This window comes from Stylophora pistillata, chromosome 7 (assembly GCF_964205215.1).
Source record: "Stylophora pistillata chromosome 7, jaStyPist1.2, whole genome shotgun sequence".
In the NCBI taxonomy this organism is placed as follows: domain Eukaryota; kingdom Metazoa; phylum Cnidaria; class Anthozoa; order Scleractinia; family Pocilloporidae; genus Stylophora; species Stylophora pistillata.
Genome location: NC_142525.1, coordinates 14,150,741 through 14,173,974, shown reverse-complemented (window position 1 = coordinate 14,173,974; position 23,234 = coordinate 14,150,741). Strand labels below are relative to the sequence as shown.

Below are 23,234 nucleotides of genomic sequence, written 5' to 3'. Positions count from 1 at the left end.
TTATGTTGCAACTTTTAATCTCGTTCTTACATAATTGTTTGTCTTTTCAAGACTATTAGTTGAAAAATATATATCAAAATATGGGAAAGCTGCGCTTTGGCTTGTCTCGTTGTTAAACAGCCTGTTTTAAATTGCTTGATCAGCAAAAAATATGAGTTTATTTGAAATATAATAATCCCACGAGATAATCTCATAGGGCTGCAATATTCAATACTCCATCTTTCCTGTAAAAGCTGAATAAACAAGGGGGAAAAATCATGTTGCAGCTTCTAATCTCGCCTCCCGGTTAGCTCACTTGATTAGAGGGCCAGATTGTGTTATGCGGGAAGGTCAAGGGTTCGAGCCCCGGCCGGACCAATACTCATGAGCTTAAAAGAACCGAGGAGAATTTGCTACCTTTCTATAATATCAAGAAATAGATAGATATTCTAGTCTTCTCGGATAAGGACGAATAAACCGTAGGCCCCGTCTCCTGTAGGGTTAGGGATAGGAGACGTTAATTTCCCACGCACGAGATTACTGTGTGGTGGATGTCCTCCCCTGGGGTGGGACGGGAGGGTTTCACAGGGCCCCATTTAAACCAGAAATTCGCTGAACTGGGCTACCCTGTATAAACAAAGTTGAAATGGTAAATTGGCCACCGTAACGATTACAAAAGCTGACGTTTCGAGCGTTAGCCCTTCGTCGGAGCGAACCCTGTATAAATATTCGTAAATACAATACAATAAAATACAATACATACAAAATTGTTTGTCTTTTCAAGACTACAGTGGAACCCCTCTAAACCGGACCTTCATTAAGCCGGAATCCTCTCTATACTGGACCTTTTTTTCGGCCCCAAAATGTCTGTCTTACATTTTCTCTACTTTTAACCTCAATAAACCGGAACCCCTCACTTCCGGAAACCGGACGCTTTTTTCAGTCCGTTAGAACATACTGACAAATTGACCTCCTTAACCGGACGTGAAAGTTTTATGCTTGCCGCCTAAATCAAATCACACGTTTTAAAACGTGATTAAAATTAAAATCGTAATTATGCAGCTGTGAAATCCCAATCAGAAGTGAGAAACGCGCATCGGCTAATTAGTCATTGTTCTATCGGTACTGAAGCAAAAAATCTGAAGTCGACAAACGTACCGCAGTTCTTGGGTTGAATGAAAGACAACAAAAGAGGTCAGATTAAGAGACTGTCATGTTGCGGATGAAATCGCTTGCGAAAGCAAACGAAGTAGCAAACATCCCTATGTCTGAGAGACCAGCGAAACGCCAAAGAATCGAGTTATCGTTAGAGAAGAGAATTGAGTTGATCAAATGCGCGGAATCAGTGCCTAAACCAACACTGAAGGTTCTAAGCGCTAGCGGTAAATTTGGGATCGGTAAAACTGTAGGTGATAATTTAAAGAAGAAAGAAGTCTACAAATGAATTAAAAGCGGTGATCATATTACCCTGTGTGTAACACGGAATTTTTTTGTAGATTAAATAAAATGACATCCAAAAGCTTCCTTGTCATTCATGTTGTTGGTTCCTTTACTGGTGTGGTTTATTACTGCTCGTGTACCACGTACTGGTACTTACAGTCAGACAGTACATTATGCTGCATAAAAATGCCTTATGGGTAAAACCTCAGTACACCGGACACCCCTCTAAACCGGTCATTTCCTCCGGTACCAAGGGCGTCCGGTTTTGAGGGGTTCCACTGTGTTAGTAGAAAAAGATATATCAAAATATGGGAAAGCTGCGCTTTGCCTTGTCTCGCTGTTAAACAGCATGTTTTAAAGAATTGCTTGATCAGCAAAAAATATGGGTTAATGTGAAATACGATAATCCCATGAGATAATCTCATAGGGCTGCAATATTCAATACTCCATCCTTTCTTGTTTGAGAATTCACTCGCCTACTCGGCTAGATCGTCAACATTTACGTAGAGTCGATCGTCGTAATTTTTTAAGTTTATCAACCCCTGTAGAGAAATGAGAGAAGATACTTTTAAAAGAACCAGGTATAAATTATTGTATACTCTATTAAGCTTTCGATGGTTCCCTTATTTATTATTTTTTTAACAACCAAGAATGAGAGCATCTTGCGGACATAATCAATTCTTGATAGGGCAGTTTTCAGTGTCGAAAAAGTGAACCCATCCTCGGAGACCCAGGGGCTGTGGGTCGATTTCAAGTTAGGGCGTGAAGGGCCCCTGGGGACATTGTCTTACAAGACTAGTTCCAAACGGTCGCAGTCGTTCTGCCATCTGATTGGTGCCAGAAAATCTTTGTTTTTCTGTCCAATCAGAGTGAAGTGTGCTTTAGAGTCCTTTCGTGTGTTTTAACACGGACATATACTACTAGCTCAGTGGCTCGCTATGTTTGTTTGGACCGTGCGACAGAGATTTGCTTGAGGTGAAAAGTTTTAGTCTCGGCACACAATTTAAGGGAAATCGATCAGATTTTCAGCGAAAATCTTACCGGAAATTATACTGAATACTTTCGCAGGTATCCCTAGAGAACGTGTTTTAAAGTTTGCGAGGTTTGTATACAACACGATGGTTGCAGTCATTGATATGTCGCTTTAAACGTTAAACGAGATTTAAGCTTAAATCTTTCTAGATTTTTTGCATAATTTGCTGTGAATGAAACTTTGCCAATCCCGTGAAGTTATTTCGTCGCACGGGCCACGCAGGTATGTCGAGCAACTAGTACTTGCGCAACTTTCTGTGCGTGCCAAAATTTAATCTCATCTTCGCTTGAAAAAAAAGAAAAGCTAAGCGTGGAAACTTTTGCTTATTATATGTGGGTAGATCACCCTGTACTACTAGGCTGACATTTGCAATAAAGCAAACCCGTCCTTTCCATCCAATATTTCTTGGTCTTTGGTTTTGTTTTTCCCACTGAAAACAGCATCGAATCGATTCCCAATGATCAAAGGTATTTACCTTGGTCTTGAACAATCGACAGAATAGGTGAAATGACAATGACCAAGGGACTAGAAGAGAATCCGTGGCCTTCCTAGCTCAAGAATTTCAACACTCTAGACAGCAGTTGAAAGATTAAACTCTTTCCAAACCCCTTCGGTAACTGCCCGAAAACATCTCCCCTTCCCACGATGTTCTCGTTAATAAGTTTTTGTTCAGATTTTAATTAGCTAACCGGAAACACAGCTAAGCTTTCTCTTAGCAGTTGCTGGACGTCGTCCACTCTGCAACCTTGGCCGTATTGTGAACGACTTTACCATTAAGATTAGATTTTGGCGCGCACAGAAAGCAGAAAGCTACGCAGGCGAAAGCACCAGTTGCTCGACATACCTGCGTGGCCCGTGCGACGAAATAAGTTCACGGCATTGGCAAAGTTTCAGTCACAACAAATTATGCAAAAAATCTAGACGTTTAAAGCGACATATCAATGACTGCAACCATCGTGTTGTAGACAAACCTCGCAAACTTTAAAACACGTTCTCTAGTGATACCTGCGAAAGTATTCAGTATAATTTCCGGTAAGATTTTCGCTGACAATCTGATCGATTTCTCTTACATTGTGTGCCGAGACTGAAACTCTTCACCTCAAGCAAATCTCCGTCGCACGGTGCAAACAAACATACCGAGCAACTGAGCTACTAGTATATATCCGTGTTAAAACACACGAAAAGAACTCTAAAGCACACTTCACTCTGATTGGGCAGAAAAACACAAATATTTTCTGGCACCAATCAGATGGCAGAACGACTGCGACCGTTTGGAACTAGTCTTGTAAGACCATGTCCCCAGGGGCTCTTCACGCCCTAACTTGAAATCGACTCAGCCCGTGGGTCTCCGAGGATGAAGTGAACCCAATGTACTTACAACTATCTATCAAATGAAAGAATTAACCAACGAGAACTCAAAGTAAAATCAGGTAGCCCAGCCACTTGAAGCGCAGAAAAATGTGTGTGATCAAGCTGGGATTGGTTTCAGTTTTGCATTTGATTGGTGAGATGATGACATGAGTTTTGTAGACCAATCACAGAGCGAGGTAAATCAAAAGTAGAACCAATTCAGGATCGCTTCCCATACTCAATTGAACACTGCTTTAAAGGCGAGATAAATTGAATCCATAAAGTACGCCACGAGGCCTTCATGATGACGCCGTTGTCAATTAAAGTTGATGGTGGTAGATTCTAACAATCAAACTTTAAAAAGAAAAAAAGAAAACAGAGAAAGTCCCTTTGTAGACACTACAGTCCTACCTTGTGCTGGTTTTCCACTTCTTTGAGTTCGTTCCTCAAATTTTCAAAAGATGGTCTAAGGTTAGGGTCGTCTTTCCAACATTTTGTCATTATGTCATACCTAAAACACAAACACGTCAAGACTATCTCAATATGTCGTTGATGGCCTAGCCCGAGGCCGGAGCGTCTTTAACGCGGAAAATGCTGTGATTAAGGAAACGTTTAATTGGAAACAGGTTGACCTATCCTTGATAAACAAGCTTTCAGTGTTTTTAATTTAGAACAAAGGAGAAAAGATCCACACATTTACCACAAAGATAAACTCGTCATAAGCTACTTCATCTTACGTTTCCCTCCGTTAGTATAGATGATGAAATAATGAGGCGCCCAACATCTCAAATAAAAGCAGGAGAAATACTTCTGTACGACACAAGCCATCAGAAAAAAACAACAACAACAGCAACACGATATCAACATACAACTTATCATCTACATGTAGTGGTTTAGGCATTCTGTATCCCTCTTGAAGTAAGTTTGCAATTTTTCTTCCATCCATTCGTGGATAGGGTGAACCACCTGAATTAGAGCAGCTAATGTTAACATAGTGTACAATGAAAGGCTCTACATCTGTTTTTCTATTTCCACACAACGCTACCATTCTTGTACCATTTATAACTTGTTTTCACCTAAGACCAGCGACTGTGGCAATCTAAACTGGCTTGGTGAGACCAATAACAAGTAGCAAAGGGGCTAAGTTTTTAAGGAGAATGTGGTCTTGTGTCTGTTTGAAAGTAAAACAAGATAATTTGGTTTTATGAACTGGATTGATAATGTAAATTGGCCGCCAAAATGAGTTTCAAAGCTGACATTTCAAACGTTAGCCCTTTGTCAGGGCGGATGACGAGGGGTGAACACCGGAAACCTGACCAATTCATGTTATCAAACTTACCATGTCGAGGTCTTCAAAGACTGGTACACCATGCTTACTTCATAACTTCGTCTCTTCTTTTAAGTACTTAATATTACTGAGGCTAAATAACTGGACTGCTAATCAGCCTTGTAGCTTACCAACTGTAAAAATCTCGTAAAGGAGAACTCCGTAGCTCCAACTGTGAAAAAATGGGATGAATTTTAGAAAATGAAGCTACTTGTCGGCGAAAAAAAAAAGGAATTTTAAAAGCTTCGGTGGGAAGTGGAGAGTTGGGAGGGGACATAGTGAAAAGATCATAGCACAATACGAACATGGTGAGATGACCTTATATCAGAAAAATAAAAAGACAAATACAAAAGTTGCCCAATAACTTTTCCCAGATCCGTAAACGGTTCATACAAAACCACTCTCATTAAGCCTAAATGCAGTTTTCATGTTGTTCTTATACTCACACATCACTCTTTGTAGAATATTTCCCGTAAAGCAACGCTTCAACGGCAGTCCATTTTACGGGAAGACGCCCCTGAATAAGGAAACAATAACAAGTTAAAATAGTCCAAAACTATCAATGCTTCAAATGGCGAGAACATTGTAACAAGCGTTCCTGATAGCTGAACTGGATTTTCTTTAAGCAATTACTCTAGTGAGGCATCTTCAGCCACATAATACAACGCTTGAAATGACATTTTTCATTCTTTCAAAATAATTCATACCTATTCATAATACATGGCTTAAAAGAACATTATTTATTCTTTTAAAATCATTTATACCCTGGTTTTTCTTTCATAAATGTTGTCCTCTTGCACATCTCTGGCCATTCCAAAGTCTGTCACTTTGCAAGTTTCCTCTTCTCCAACCAAAACATTACGGGCTGCAAGATCTCGATGAATAACCTTCAGCAAAGAAAAAACGTTACAGACAAATGGAGCCTTATTCTTTGACGACGCCACTTAGAGAATGATTACAGTACTCACTGGTATCGATGACAAATAGGACATTCCATCAGCGATTTGCCAGGCAAACTTCATCAGCTGCTGTGATGTCAGATTTGTTTGGGGTTTGATATCTGGGTCTTTGTAGTAACTATCATTTAATCCACGGCTCTTTCTCAGGTAACCCAGCAGATCCCCAAAAGGAACGTATTCGATCAACACCAACAGTGGCTCTAGCAAGACAAACAAGGTACCGCCAATACTTGACTATATGCTGCAGACAGAGTCAAAATTACCAATAGACGCCGCAGAAGAGTACGACGTTTCATTTAACGTTTACAAGAAAATAAAATATCATCTACCGTACAATTCGGTAATATTCATAATCCATGTTAATCTTTTTTAAAAGCAAAGTGGTCACGTTTCTACACTTTGAAAATGAATTATGATGGGGTAAGATGTCGATACCACTGACCTGATATCATATTAAACCTGTATTCAGGGCTGTACATGAGTAATCTTTACGGTCTACCACCGGAGAGCCTCGCGCCTCGAAAGATATTTATCTCTTAGCGGCTCATATCCGCAATGTGTGCACAATTTTTATGCATGCAATTTTAATTTCAGCCTAATTCTGATCCATCAGTAAATTTTGCTGATCATACATCCCAGCCATTTATTATATAGACGCTTCTATTCAGCAGACATTATAAAACTGCGAATATTTCTCGCCTATCAGATGAGCCCTATCCAGACCTCACAAGTGCTCCCAAGAATAGAATACCGTCAAGCTTTATGCATGGGTCAGCAGATTCTCCCAATAGTTAAACTATTTTATACAAGAGCACTGTGCGGATTTTGAGTGTGAGGTGCACGAAAGGTAAGGTCCCTGTTCTTCGTGCACCTCAAACCCAGAGGTCTGCACGGCGTCAATTTTAATGCAGCTTTTAAAGGTTACCGGTCCTTTCTTACCCTTTCAGGTTAATTCGTACCCATTCTGTCGAGTCAATTCGTAGTCATAGTGATGCGTATACGTATGATGCACGATCCTCGCAGTAGATAGCGCTATTTATGCAATAGCGAGAAATCAGACCTGAAAAAAATCAGGCCTGTACGGGACTCGAACCACTGACCTCTGCGATACTAGTGCAGCGCTCTACCAATTGAGCTAACAAGCCAACTGGGAGCAGGCCGTTAAGTTGATTCGTAATAAACCCGTGAAAGTGATAAATGAGATAGAATGAATATATGAAGTTCATATATTTTGAACTGCGGTACTAGATACGTAGGATGCACGATCCTCGCAGTAGATAGCGCTATTTATGCAGGTCTGATTTTTCGCTATTGCATAAATAGCGCTATCTACTGCGAGGATCGTGCATCATACGTATCTAATACCGCAATTCAAAATATATGAACTTCATATATTCATTCTATCTCATTTATCACTTTCACGGGTTTATTACGAATCAACTTAACGGCCTGCTCCCAGTTGGCTTGTTAGCTCAATTGGTAGAGCGCTGCACTAGTATCGCAGAGGTCAGTGGTTCGAGTCCCGTACAGGCCTGATTTTTTTCAGGTCTGATTTCTCGCTATTGCATAAATAGCGCTATCTACTGCGAGGATCGTGCATCATACGTATCTAATACCGCAGTTCAAAATATATGAACTTCATATATTCATTCTATCTCAGTGATGCGTATGTTTTCCATGTTAAGTATGAGGAGAGCATGGTTGGTCTCTTATTTTAAAGAGCAGAAGTACCTGTCTTAAATAAATTAAGGTAACGTAGATACTATATAAGTTAAACCGAAATATATCTGATACTGAATTACCCAAATACCGATACTTTTGAAACCTTAGTTTCTAACATTAATTATAGCTGAGAATACACAATTCAGGATTTACCAGATTTGGTAACGCATCCAAGAAGTCTGATCACGTAAGGATGAGGTTTAAGTTTTTTCATCAATTCAAGTTCAGAAAGCAAATCCTTTCTCTCTGATTCAGAAGCGTTTTCTGCAATAAGATTTCCGATCAATCATCGTCAAAAAAATTTCACATAGTCAAAATCATATCATTAAACTGTACCATAAATATAGCTAAGCGTAAAGAGATAGATCAATTGAAGATGACCGGATAGACAAGGCGACAGATAGACAGAAAGATAAATGTATAGACAAACAGATAAAATGAATAGATACAAACAGAAAGATCGATGTATTTATAGAAGGTAGAAGGATCGACGTATTTATAGTAGGTAGGTATTTATATAGGTGGAAAGATGGATGTATTTATAGTAGGTAGGTAATTATAATAAGTAGAAAAATGGATGTATTTATAGTAAGTTAGTAGGTAGGTAGGTAGGTAACTAAATCAAAGTTTCATTGTTGACTGCTTCATCCTATGGAGGTATCTGTCAACTAGTCATACATAATGTGATTACTCTAAACAGGAACTTGGAGAATATACAGAAACATACGCTAAAAAACAAAGAAAAAAAATTGAAATAAAACAGAAAAATTTCGAGAGACTTCTGAGTCTGTACAACATGATTTGAGTATTAACTTGTACCTTTCAACAGTTTAACAGCTACCAGTGTCTTCTCGGCTCTTCCCTGTAAGTTACTGGCTGTTGCCTTAGCAACCTGACCAAAAGCACCTTTTCCAACGATCTGCTTTATCGTCACATGTTCTCTAGCAATCTCCCAAGAGCGTGTACATGAATTAAGAGAAGCGTACTCGCTGATTTCTTCACTGCTGAGTGGACTGGCATCCGCCATCACTTGTAACCGAGTTCTATCATCGAGTGCTGTGTAACGGCTTTGAGAAGGTTTTGGCATTTCGACGGCAATCTTAGATGAAAAATTTTTATTATTACTATTAACTTGCTTAAAAACTGTTCAAATCTTCAAACCAGCTGTGTTATGAAAACTAAACTGGTATATACTGGACTTATATGAAAATATTAAGGAATAATCGACTTGACCTACACTAGTAGTTTCATCTCTTTCATCACTCGAATTTCCAAACGCTCTGAAAAAACAACACAAATATATTACAAAACAAAACCAATCCCCTCCGCCTGAAAAAGCCGAAATAACAGAAAACCTTTCCAGAGAGCTCAGTCCAGTTGAAAAAGCTGTAGACTCGACTAGTGTCAGACTTCTGTCAGCAGAAGATAGTGTGGTCTGATCGTCCGGGTGACTGAGAAGGACTGCTGTCGGTGGTGGTGACTGACGACAACCTGTTCCGTTCGGTTCGTTTGTAATGTTAACGTCGCGAATAAGTCGTTTGTATGGTGGCGGCAGTAAATGGCACCTGATGAAGGGAGTCCTCTCTAAAAAGCAATTAGTGATGTAGGTTAGGTATCGCTCAGAGTTCCAGTCATTGATGTGGTTCGGACTGGACTTAGAACATTCGACTGACCACAACCATTCCCTGGACTCTGATGATGACTTCCGTTCAGGTTATCGAAATGTCAGTCACCAATACCGACAACAGTCGTTCTCAGAACTACACTCACCCGAACAATCAAACTACACTATCACATGTTACTCCCGAGTTCAAACCATTTATTGTATATGAGCAGAGTAGACTTGCAGCTTCCTTAGTGCTTTGCAACAGAACATAATACAGTCAACGCTTCTTTATTTGTTTTATTATAAAGAATCCGTCTAATTCACCACTTATTACTTTCAATCCTCAAATCAAATCATAATTTTTGAAGCGAAGAGAAGTGTTGTCAGCATGTTTTATACTCATAAAAAATGCTAAAATAAGCCAATCAACATCCTTTTTAGAATGGTTCGAGTAATCTGATTGGTATAAAGCTGTAGAAAATTTCAACGCAACAGAGTTCACAAACCATAAATGAATCACTATCTGCAATGGTCCGGCAGGTCGAATTCCACATTTTCGCTAGTTTTTTAAGTCTTAAAACAGATTCCGAAAGTGAAATTTACAGTGAATGCAGCTAAGTTGTGCCTCACAAAAATATGAAAGTTTTTTCACATGACAATTGGGAAACAAACTGTTCAAAGCATGTGCTTAATGAATGAAGACAGCCGAATTTACAGGAAGATGAAGATTGCTCGGGGTTAATTGGCTGGTTTGACCGATTTGGCTTTCCACTAAAAACATCGGAATGGATACAAGAGCAAGCTCTTAATTATTCACTCAAAGGGAGGACGATATGATTTCAGAGGTTTGCTTCAGTTCAATGCGATGACCGCAGATTGCCATGATGAGCTAGCTGCGATGAACCCCAGCACGATCGCAGTCGCCCTGATACCATTATGATTTGTACAGAATTTAACAGTTATGCCAATTTGGTTATATTTTTCATCATCCCTGTTTTGTTCTGATTTTTTTTTTTTGACACGAAACTATAAATACTATACGAGTGCTAGCTGCGTTTGAGTTTCATTACCGGACGTAAGCTTACAAACAACCTGAGCGTGAAAACCTTGAAACCTCGGACAGTCAACATATTTACTCTTTGGTAATTCTATCTTTGCTCGCGTTATAATAACGTCTATAAGGTGCTTGGCATGTTTACAAACCTTTGTTCCATTATTCTGTTGCTACTTGCCAGCTCCCTTGTTCCAACTTTTCACTTTTAATTGACGAAAAAAAGCTAGAGGGAAGTCCGAGAAATGGTCGGACATTTCACAAATTGCCCACATATTGTACAATTGGGCAGGTGACATGACGGCTTTGACTCAGCTCCGTGTTTTGTGCTTTAACAGTACACGTCCTTTCAACCACTGACAGCGCGCATTATATCGGAGCTTTATCATAATTTTTTCTACAGATCATTAAGAGGTTGATCATCTCACAGTTGGCAAACATTAAATCCGATATCTCTAGCGTGCCTCTCAAGTGTTCTACATGATCTATCATTTTGGATCAATCAGAAACATTCATATCAAAAACAAAACAGGTGTTTAGATCGTTAAAAAGATCGAGTGATAAAGAAACAACGCAACTAAACAGCAACATTTCGACAGAAAAACCTCACCTTCCGCTCATCACCACCTCTGTAGTGAAAAGAAAAAAAAAGGAGAAACAAAGAGGTTATCCATTGAAAAAAAAAGACGATAACACAAAGATCACACGGCAGTGGATAGTGAACTGAAGCTGGTACTAAGTCTTAGAAAATAGGAAAAATGTTGAAGAGATATTTTTGGGATGCCAAAACTAGTTGAAGGTGTAATATTAATGCAACACTTACCTTCAGTGCCTTTTCTGTTGCGCCTCCTTTTCCTGCACGCCCACCACACTAATAATCCAGCAGCAGTCAGTGCAACAACTGATCCAAACACTGCACCGACAATAATATATACGAAACCTAGAAGCGTGAGAAGCTTAAGATAACTTTTGGCAAGTACAAGCGTATCTTTATAAACCAAACAATGTGGCCGAGCCTCCTATGGGTTGAGTTTCAGTTTTCACAGGGTAATGTTTCTTTTTTTCACTAAGATGATCAGTAAAGGGTTGCAGTGGACAAAGCCGTCCAAATGAAAGTACAAACCATAAATCGATCGTTTACCATTTCAAGCAACAGTGCAACAATAGTAACTTTCCAAAACATTTTCCTCACCAAAAAACATGCTTCCAAACAAGCACAGGGCAAGGGCATTCAATTATCAACTTGCAAAACTTATACATGAAATGTTATGAAGGCTTACCACCAGAGGACCCGTCAGGTGGTGATGTAGCACCTCCACCTGATGATTCCACATCAGCGCAACCTCCGCCTGGTGGTTTTACATCAGGCCTTTTTCCTTTTATAGCACCAACACTGAACTCTCCCAGCTTGCCATTTTTAACAGCGTCATTAAGTATTATGATAACATCTCGTTCCTTTGTGGTGGAGTTGAATTTCAGTGCAAGGTCAACTAATAGAATTCCACACCTTAAAACCGACAATAACTGAATGTTAGAGTGACATGAAGTGGAAAAAAGACAACAACAAAATAAACGATTAAAACGAGAATAATTTCAAATCATCTTGAAGCCAATAAATTTATATACCTTACACTCAGCGAGTGCACTCTTTCATAATCAAATTTACCAGCAAACGCCCTTTTAAGCTGCAAGTAAACATTTCAATCATATGTCTAAAAATGTTAGTATACATGTTTCACACACGTATTATGCATGTTCATGAATATATTAAGTAAAAATCCAAGTCCCAGATGGGATTTAAACCCACGACCCTCCGTGGGTTCAAATCCCATCTGGGACTTGGATTTTTTCTTATTACATTACGTTGTTTCGTCTTTACATATATTAAGCACAAATGATAATGATATCAAACATTTTGTACTACCTAAAATAAATTGACTATGGTTGTTTGGCTAAGACTCAGGCTAGAATAAGTCTATGATCATTATGATAATATTGATCAGTTCGTTTCTTTCAAAGTGCAACTTTAATGAAAACTTGTTCTTCTCGTCACTTGCTGCGTATTTTATTATTCCCCTACAGAGCATGAGCAAACACTGAATCAGAAGAAGATTGTGAAAAGCTTTTCGAGCTTAAAATTCGACAGAACTCTAACAAAATGAGTTCAAGCTATAAATAATTTAATAAATAAATAAAATTAATAGATATAAATTTAATAGATTTAAAAACACTGTAGAATTAAACAAAATATTATCCACAAATTTTCCAAAGGCAAAATTTCATTTTAATCCTTAATTGTACAGTCAGCAGATCAGTCTCTGACTCTTAAACTAACAATTAATAGATTTAACGATATTGAATAATTAACCAAGTAAGCAATATTTCATTAAAGATAGTTACCTCTTCATCCAATTTCCTCAGTAGCAAGGATTTGTTGTATTTTTCGTCCATGCAGTTTTCACTTGCGATGACAATGGTTATATTAATCACATCTCCTGCAATATCTGTGAAGTGGGATAATGGCTCTAAAATCAATCTTTCTTTCCACATGCACTATCCTATTAAGTCATTTTAACCAAATATGCCATGAATTATGCACAATTGGCAAAACTCTGTAGCTGGACTTGTAAGAAAATTTTAGAATTACTCTTAGCTTATTCAACCTCAGAAACAATCCAGAAGTCCCTTGCTCTCCATAAATGGCTAGTTATGAAAACAAGGCTTTTTGCCATTGCCCATATGATCCTGGGCACTAAGTGGACTGTAATGATTGTTTAGAAAAGGAAAAATAGTATATTAAAAACTCTTTCTGTAGCATTGGCCTTGTATGTACTACAAACTGAAGTAAATGTCCTTTTTAAGACCAACATTGTGGTAGAAGTTCTGAACTCTATTTCTTTAACTGATCATGAAGAAAAACAATTTAGGGAAACACAGTCACTCATTAAGTATATCAAACTGACCTTTGGCTCACAAACTTCTGGTGAATAAGGGAATGATATTGAGAGGTATTTTATCTTGTTAGAAGCCCTGAATAGAGCACCGTTGTTTTACCTACCTTCGATACTCATATTGACAAGGCGCCTAAAGTTTAAATAACTGCACTGCATTCTTTGCATAATTAACAAATAATTCATAATAGTGTACATGCAATTATTCAAAGGTAGCAGATAGTAAGACAAAAGAAGGATTATTCTCATTTGCATAAAAGCTGCCACAAATCTAATTGGTTGAATGCTTAGCTCCATTAACTCCCATAGCAGCTATTCTATTGGCTGTAGGAAATTCTCAAGACCATTAACAATAATTATGCAGCTGCATGCAAAATCTCTCTTCTTGCAAGTTAACTGACTCAAAGACATATGCAAATTTTCCCTCACTCTTTCCCTTCATTGGTGCTGGTCACTTATAATATTCCTCTTTCAGCTCACCTTAACCTTAATTATGCAAAAATTCTTTTGTGCATTACTTATTCATCATAAGGCATAACATGGCTTTTAGGCAAATGTGACTTAATTTACTATTTTGGCTTTTACAATCTGACAGGCTTCAGTCTTGGCTCAACTTTGAGAACCCAATCAAAATGTAATGTTGGTACATGGATGATGCTACAGCTTTAATATGCTGGACTACACTGTAACTTACAAACAATGGCAGTTTTTGTATCATGTCCATGTACATTGACCACCCTGCAAGTATAGCTGGCATCGTTAAACACTTGTGCAATAGCAAGAGTATTAGTGTCACAAACTTGTTCTGTGTCACATGGAATCCAAGAGTAAGATGTAGGTTGAGGGTTTCCTTCTGCTTCACAATGAAGAGTTACACTTTGCTGTACACCAACAAAATACTCAGTTTCAAATTTAGCAATTGTGGCTGGATCTGCACATCAAATTGGAAATAATAATCTGATTAAAAAGAACAGCATAGATCTATAAAAATCTTGCTCGAGGAAATTATCACCAATTGCTGACAGTCTTTTGTTCTGCAGTTGCATCGACTTACATTCTTTGGCATATTAAAGTTCTCCTACAGTGCATGACTTGTGTACATGTGGTTCCAATGATTTTTATTGCTACTGCTTGGACATCAATTACATGAAGGTGATCCTCTCTCCATTAATAAATGCTTGTTTAGTTGGTTGTCTCAAATTTTTAACAGCATTCATCAGTCAAATCAATATTTTTTGGAAAATTAAAACTATCCAATTGACGCTCAGAAAACCATAGCGATATTTCAAATATTTGGGTTGAGACCTGATCAGCTTTGTTGTTCATCATTTTCTAATGATCATGCAGCCTCAACTGAAACAAATTTATAGACAGTGGAATATCAGATTATAGCTTCTAAAACAACATTTCATATTTCTGTTGAGAAAGGTGTCTGAGCATGTGCAAAATCCTCTGGGCCAGCACCTGGATGTAAGCTGAACATCAATACAATTTGGTAAGTAAGAGAACACATTGCAATCACTATTAATCACTATTAGTCAACCCTTTAACTACCCATATCTGGTTGTTAATTCTCACAGCTGCCACAGATTTCTTTGTTAATTAATTACTTAATATGGGAATTTGGCTTCAGATCAAAATATCAACTTATTTTCCTGAAGTTTTCATATATATTGTCATCACTGGCTTAGTGCTCAGGATAATGTGTGGATAATATAGGAAGATGTTACATGTTAACCACTTCTGGGAGTAAAACAGTTAAAATTTTTTCAAAGCAGCTTAATATACTCACAAGTAACATTTACATAAACTGCTTGGCTATCTGGTTCACCAAAACCATTGTATGCTGTACATATGAATGTTCCTGAATCACTTCTGCTGATTTTTATTATAGTCAGCACCATTCCTCCTTCTTGTGCACCAGTATTTCCTTGGTTCCCTGCCATCTGTTTCACCCAGGTGATGTTTGGTTCTGGTCTGCCAGAGGCTTCGCAGGCTAACTGCAAGTTGCTGCCTTCATGAACAGTTTGTGCACCTTTAATTCCAGTGATTTTTGCTGGAACTATTAGTGCAATCAAACAAACACAAGTAAACTTCAAGACCTAATAATTGAAGAGCATGTTAAATAAGCACACTGCAAGAGCAATAACAGTTTTAACACAGGACCCTGAGCTTTCAAATAAGAAAATCAACAAGCCTAATTAAGTAGAAGACTGAAGTGAATCAGCAATTACCTATTGGTTGCTGTGGTGGAATCAGGCCTGATTCAATTTTATTTGGATAGTACCTGCCTTTTTTCATCCTAGGTTGAGATGGCAATGATCTCAGTTTTGAAATGAAGCTGACACCCGGGTAAAAAGTTGACCTGGGATCCCTGGTGGGATTGGCCTGATCCTGCCACACAGGGTGGGATCCCAACTGCATTTCCTCCTGAGTGACTTGGGATTCTTGACAGGTTTTGCAAGTCCCACTCAGGATATCCCAACAAGGATTTACACATCCCAACCGGGATTTTAATTGGAATTTCACACCCAACTGAAATCCTTGACAGGATGTCTACAGTCCACCCGGGGATCTTGGGCTGGATATTAACCCCACTTGGGATGTGCTCATCCCACCTATGATGTAAGGCAGCATTCACATCTCTCTTGGGATCTTAGTTGTTGGCAGGGTTTGTGTATCCTTCCTGGCATCTTAGGCAAGATTTATATATCCTGCATGGGATCAAGCATTAAATTCTGAACTAACAATTAGGTGGGAACTACACAATCAAATAAGCTGATTTTTGTAACTTAATCTAGCATACATTTTAGGCACAAGTGGTAAGGCTGTGGTCTATTACTCCACCTAGGACCAAAAGCTTCCATCAGATTCAAACATCTCTGGAAATTATAACTTAACAGATAGCTAGGATTCAAGGTTATATCTTAATATCCCAACTAAAAGTATCGACAAGATTTTAATTTAATGATTGAACACTAGACTGGACTTAGAAATCTGTAAGTCTTCAAAATGTGGAAAATTACTAATAAAAAAAATTGTAATCTTTACTTAATAATCAAACAAGAAGGAATGAAAGTACAAAAGGATGTTTACAAAGATATTAATGTAACGCTTAGCATGGAAGTAACAAATATGGTGTCCATGCAAGCTTGGCTGTTCTTTTTGACAAAACAAAAAAACATTACTCACAAACTAGTTGTACAACAGTTGGTAGGTAAAAGAAACAAGTTAATCATGTTCTATAAAGTATGGAAATGTGCCTACTGTTAGCACGTCATTCCCACAAGTACTATTACTACTATGCATAATTTTATTCTCTTGATGTCACATGGTGGTATGCAAAAAAAAAACTCAATGACCTTTTGGTCACTGCCAAGTGGTGGATTAAAACACCTGAATCCCATAGTTTATAAAACCTGTATATAAAACCCTTGATGATGATTTCATCTCAGCTGACATCAAAGATGCACTTGTGTTAACTTTGTTATGATTGCAGCATGGTATAGTTTTTTGGAATTAAAATCTGTGTATTCCCTAAATTGAAATTTACTCAAAGCAAAACTGTTTTCAAAAAAGGTCAAAACTTCCCAAGCTAAATTTTCCTTTTAAAAAGCTCTTCTTAACCAACTAAATGTACCAGAGGACCTGACAGTTTTTTTGTCCTTGTCATGTCCATGTCTGGTTGAATGAGTTGTACTTGGGCCTGAATCAGGCAAATGCTCATGATGTTTTACCGCTATCATCATTTCAGGAAGAGGATTTATATACATGCAGATATGAGAAAACTACTATAATTAAAAATGGAAATTGAGTTTGCTATAAGAAAATCAAATTCTTCGCTGGGGTAAATTTTTCAAAATCTACAGTTTTAATGATTCAAAAAGTCCAAGAAAGAATATTTTAATATCTTTATTGCAAAAAAAGCACAAAAAGATAAAGGAAAATTTCAGATATCCGATTAAGCTTGGTTTTTTTGGTGTGGAACAAAAGATCGAGTCAGTAGAACATATTTGAAGAACAAACTATGCCACGAAGGAGGCCTTCATTTTTTGCCAAATCTCTACTAATTCCAGGAAACGTTGGTGAGTATAAGTCAGAATCTTACAAATGTATATTAAAGACCTGTTGATTATGTCAAACTTTATGGTACCATTGTTTTTGACCATATATATATATATATATATATATATAAAATGGTAATTTACCAATTTTTTATTCAGTATGATATCTATATTTAACAAATGGTAAACACCACAGCGTACACTATTGAGTTATGGATGCACGCGGGAGGTTGCTAAGCATGAAAGAAGCCTCAGAGTCATGCGAGGCGATAGCCGAGAGCGACTCTAGCTTCTCGAGTGCTTAGCAAACCTCTCAAGTTTATCCATAACTCAATAGTGTATGCTGTGGTGTTTAGCATTTGTTTTATTACATAATATTGATACATTGTAGCTAAAGATCAAGTTCCCTTAAATTTAACAAATCTTATGCAACCAGAAAAAACAAGCGTGCACAGAAAAATACTCTTTGCATTTGCTCACGTCAGCAGCGTACACCCATGGGCAAATGGGGGATGCTCAACTGACCAATCAGAGCACGCTTTTTACTTTGGTTATGTTATAATTTGTATTAGTATTATCACACAGTACTGCTCAAATGTAAGCCCCATGGTGACCTCTCATCTTATTTCTCACTCTCACTACACATCTCATTTCTCTTGAGAATCATGAAGTATTTAGTATGGAATACCAGTATATTACTCCCAAGAAGCTGGCACATGCACATCTAAGACAACTACTATCATGCTACATATTGGTATAAATAAAAATTTCCAGCAAATGTGAAATACTGCAGGTATCAATCACTCACTCTAATATTATTCATGTCGAACAAACATGTTATCTTTTGTATTAGGATATGTTTGCCACAAGTAATTTCCATCATTGTAGAACGTGATATTTTCAACAACAAGCTAGGAAAAAGAATGAGGAACTGGAGGTTGCAAATGAAAGAAAATAGAACAAAAACATAGTGAAGGTTTAATTCAACACATGTCTGTGAACTACATAATCTATCCTCTGTCTAATTTTGAGCAAGTTGCTAGCATGGTGATATTTTGGCATTTTCTTCAGCATTCCTTCAACCCTTCATCTCTTGCATAGTATCTTAAGGCAATTGAAAACGTTGTCTTCTCTGAAGACAATTTGACATTTTTTAAACCATTTCTTTAGGAGCTTTATATAGCCCACCAAAGAGTGAATAGCCAATTATAACATGTCAACATAATGACTCCTGAAATGCTTTTACAGAAAAACATTCTGGTTCTTGATTTCATAGCAAAAACATCTCCTACTTTGAGTTGCATACAGTGATCTTAAAATCATTGCTAAATGCATCTGCATATAAAAGTAGAATGTAAATGGGGAAAGAGAAAAAGGAGCAACAAATTAAAAAAATTCCAAGAGGAATGACAATTAAAACAATCATCCTGAAACATCATCTCCCCAAACAATATGGCATGAATTGGAGAATGTTTGTAACACCAAGAAAGATTGAAATGGGGGAGAGGGGAAGATATTAGTGAAAGCTAATGGAGAAAATTCAAAAAGGAGTAGAGCATGACAAGACTTTTGACACTTGGTCACTGTAGTTTTTATGCAAGTGTGTCTTCTTAAGGATATGGTAGACCTTCAAGGGCCAATTTTTTTTTTTTTATTTTCAATTTTTCATGTCAAACTAAACATTATTATGTTTAGCTTAAACTATAGTTTCTGAGAAAAATTTTGGCTAAAAATTGAAATACACGTCCCCAAGATTAATTCACAAAAACATATCTCAAACTGAATTCCAGTTAATTTTTATAAAAGACCTGCGAAGGATTTTTTCTGGCAATTTAACATCCTCAGTCTTGATCGAATTTCAATTGTGTATAAACATCTCCTGGTTTTGGTTGTTCTTGGAGATCTTTGCTATCCCTGTGCATTTAAAACTACAACTTGAATGGAGAAAGATAAAAAGGAGAAGAATCCACAGGCAAAAATAAAAAAAAAGGCCTGGCTGGAAATACATCTATATATTATGTTATATAAACATAATATATAGAGATATTTATCTATACAATATATCTATATATTATGTTATATAAACATAATAGCCCTCTATTGACAAGAAATATTAACTTATTTAATGAATGCATAATTTAAACAGTTTGACAATCCCCCAGTAAAAAATAGAAAAGTGTGTTGTGGTTGAGGTTCTGGATAAAAAAAAAATGCACTGAATAATTACAAAAACAAACACAAAATTCTCAGTTACTGACTTTTCCTTTACCAACAGAAGAAACCTTTACAGGAAAACCACCAAAATCAGCAGATGGCAAATTTTTCAGTTATCAATTTTTGTTCTCAACCATGAGAAATATGCCCCAACCAAAGCCACTGAGTATGTATAGTTCAATTTTTCTTTTCTTTCTCTGGAGGAAATTCTGAATGTCACTGTCTGAATGTGCCACAAATCTTTTATTGCTCTGTCTGCCAAAATAATTCACTTATCAACGTGACAGAGTGGTGCAAAAGGCAAGTGACCTGTCAGCAGCTGATTGGCAACATCGAACACAAATGAAAATAAAAAAAATACTTTAATTTGTACATTGTTGCACCTTTTCTCAGGGCTAGAAATCCTTGTATAACACCACAGTTTATGATTAATTGTTTTGTCACAATGTCACCTTGAATATTACTGTGGGAGAATTTTTGACATCTTAATCCTCTGACATCAGTTATCTACTTGAATTTCATTTATCTTGAGATGTACCTTAATTTGAGCCATTTTCTTTACTGAATTTTCCTTGTTTGTTCCACATGGTATCTTTTGCTCTTTTACAGATCTCAATTATTAAATAGTATTGGACACATGGCAACTATACAAAAGTAAAGTGTGCCATTAATATTGAACACTCCGCTAGGATTAGATGTGTCATATACAACATTAGTAACATTGAGTCCCTACAATTAATTAACTGAATTCGTTAAAAGGATTGTTGAAGGTTTGTGCGCTGAGTCAAACTCTAACACTAAATCAACTAAGCCAAATATGACACGCGGATAATAATACGTTACAGTTAAGATGTGCTTCTCCATAAGTCAGCAACACTTTTAATCTTACCTAGGACTTGTACTTGAATTGCTCGTTTCCAAGTATCCCTCTTGGCATCAATTAAACTGCAGCTAAATTCTCCATCGGCCTTATCGTCAGCAACAGTCACTGCAGAGATAGATAGAGATATTCTTCCTAGGGTTGAGCTTACGATGAACCGTCTCTGAAAACGGTCACTGACAGGACCAGTTGAACCATCTCGGTAAATGTCGACTATGCCAATATTGTTGAATCTTACGAAGCCACCAAGACCTAGACCTAAAGACAGGCTGTAGTTCCAGTTCAGTGTGGCAGAAGACCCTTCATAAACATGTACAATGCCTGGGGGGAGCACTTCAGCTGGATTCGATGTTGTCATAACCGGGGTGGGTTTATACCATGTGATACTTCCGCCATCTGAAGGAGAAATATAGATCACAGTTATAATATAACAATTCATGATTTCGATTTCATTTAAACAATAATAGCTTTCCTCTGATTTTCAATAAAGACACTGTTCACATTCTAAAAGGTTCAACAATCCACTCTTTCCAATGTAAAATTAATCCAAATGAAGCATTATGGTGAACCGAGCTCAGCTGATACGAAAGAAGAAAGTAGACCGAAAATATCAGAGCAAATGCAGATTATGTGCGATACCTGTGAGTGGAGGTATAAGTGAAATCCATACAAAGATAAATTTCAAATTACGAATCATTATTGAAATGTCCTTGATGCCCAAAGATGAGTAACTTAAACTCGATGAAACATCATCCAAGCAAATTACATGACAGAGGAGGAACAAATTAATTCACGAAGAAAGGCGGAACTAACAAGAAAACTGATTGGCTATTGATTAATTAATGACGGGTAAAATATGGAATGGAAAGAACTAACACGCTCGATTGACAAAAACGACCCAGAATCTATTACAGCCTCCCAATTTAAACGTGACAAATTACTTCATGCAATGGAGAAGTTATTTCTGAAAATTTTTCCCGATTAGGATTGAAATGATGAGCCCAGCCTCTAATGCCGTGTTTAGACTTGAACGGTTTACTGAGGTACGAGAGTTTACTTACCTAGGTAAACATTTTCCGTGTGTAAACGCTAACTGATACTTAAATGCCGCAAAAGATATAAGAGATTTGACCAAGGTAAAAGTTGTAATTACCCTGTGATCAGGCATGGTTACAGTTGGTAACCAAGGTCAAGATGACAGATATATCCGCTTGTGGCGGTGTAATATGTCACATCCCGCGGTGAGCAGATCGTGCGATTGCCACATTTTCGGTCAAGCTGTTGTAGAGCGTTTTCAAGGATTGATATTTCCAGTATTTTTAGGTTTACCTTTTGTTTTATTAAGTCTCGCCTTTTCGCCCCAACGTGCTATTTTGATGAATCTATAGTTTTGATCATTTATTTTTAGTGTGTACTTGAACTTGGCACAGTTCTCACCGTGCTAGACATTTTAATCCCATGTTATGGTTGAGGATAACTAGTTTGCTAGGTGGTCATGTTTGGGTTAGTAAAACTGACTTTGAGTTTTACCCACACTGAATATCCTGTTTTGGAAATTCCCACGGTCAGCTAACCCAAACATGTCTGTGATTTTTGTATTCAATACTGGGGCACTCATTGCTGCAAGTAGTAGAAATAAGCAGTGAAGAAAGAGAGAGAAAATTAGCTGTAGTAGAAGCAGCAGTATAGGAGAATAAAGAAGAAAATTACAGTCTCAGTACCTGTTGTTAATTCGCCAAGCGAGTAGTAAAACCCCCACAACAAAGCGTTTCTATCATGGTAGATAACAGAGAAGTCAGAGAGCGATTGGATCGATCGTCGTACGGCGAACAATCAGTCAGGTAAATGGAGGCATTGTATTTTTCATTTTCAGTATTATTTACAACTTTTTCCAGACAAAATTCTATCCTTCGTTGTGTAATAATGGTCGTGGTATTTTCCCACCAGGGAGGATGCTGCATATTCACAATCTTGACGTTTCTGTTTGCAGCTCTTGAATTAAGAAATAAAAAGCAATGGCCACGAAAGCCACCACTTTACTTCTTGAAGCGAGCATGATTTTAGAATTTCCCGCCAGTTCGATTTCATGACGTAGATAATACAGATGGCGGGAGTGTTGACAGATCAACTTGAGTTATTTGAGCTAGTGTAAACACTGGAGGAATGTACCAAGGTCAAATAACTTGGCCTTAGTAAATGTTTTCCTTAGTAAAAGCTCAAATGTAAACACAGGGTAAGTTAGAATGAATATATGAAGTTGGTTGTTTGGAAAATATCGAGTGCCGGAATACCCGGAAGACCCGGAATTCCCGGAATTCCCGGAATTCCCGAAAAATAATAAATTAAAAAAAAAACAGAAGTAAATAAATAAAAAAATAAATAAATAAATAAGAATATTGATGACTAAAAATTAATAGTAAATTCACAACTTAATCAAATAATTTAATGCGAAATTTATCTTTGAGGGTCTCGAAAAAAAATACACTTACCAGAAATGTTCATGGAGATGCACGTATTAGAATTTAAAAACGTCTGCGTCAGGCCAGTAGCTCATACAGCCTAAGCGACGAAATATTTGTACTCTCCCTTCCCCCTCGATGGGATGCTAGTCCATCACATGCATGGTTACTCCCCGTTTTAAATTCGCCTCCACACATT

The 23,234-nt window shown here is 37.5% G+C and overlaps 1 protein-coding gene across 2 annotated transcripts; it reads right to left on the bottom strand.

Moving 5' to 3' along the window:
• LOC111344722 (tyrosine kinase receptor Cad96Ca) lies at nucleotides 1-21,363 on the bottom strand. 2 transcript variants are annotated; one of them, XM_022951971.2, is made up of 19 exons: nucleotides 21,216-21,363; nucleotides 20,586-20,972; nucleotides 15,211-15,480; nucleotides 14,113-14,349; nucleotides 12,868-12,971; nucleotides 12,094-12,152; nucleotides 11,748-11,974; nucleotides 11,291-11,407; nucleotides 11,078-11,096; nucleotides 9,048-9,090; nucleotides 8,630-8,909; nucleotides 7,964-8,074; nucleotides 6,098-6,288; nucleotides 5,894-6,016; nucleotides 5,576-5,646; nucleotides 5,261-5,301; nucleotides 4,672-4,768; nucleotides 4,214-4,313; nucleotides 1-1,961 (listed from the first exon to the last, which is right to left on the bottom strand). In XM_022951971.2, exons 1-19 carry the CDS (start codon nucleotides 21,271-21,273, stop codon nucleotides 1,896-1,898), a joined length of 2,601 nt encoding a protein of 866 aa, XP_022807706.1. In that variant the 5' UTR covers nucleotides 21,274-21,363; the 3' UTR covers nucleotides 1-1,895. The 2 variants fall into 2 exon arrangements, with proteins under 2 accessions (XP_022807706.1, XP_088583825.1); XM_088727699.1 differs by lacking the exons at nucleotides 11,748-11,974; nucleotides 12,094-12,152; nucleotides 12,868-12,971; ... (2 more) ...; nucleotides 20,586-20,972; nucleotides 21,216-21,363 and having other exon boundaries at nucleotides 9,044-9,090; nucleotides 11,291-11,346.
• Between the last annotated feature and the right edge of the window lie 1,871 nt (nucleotides 21,364-23,234).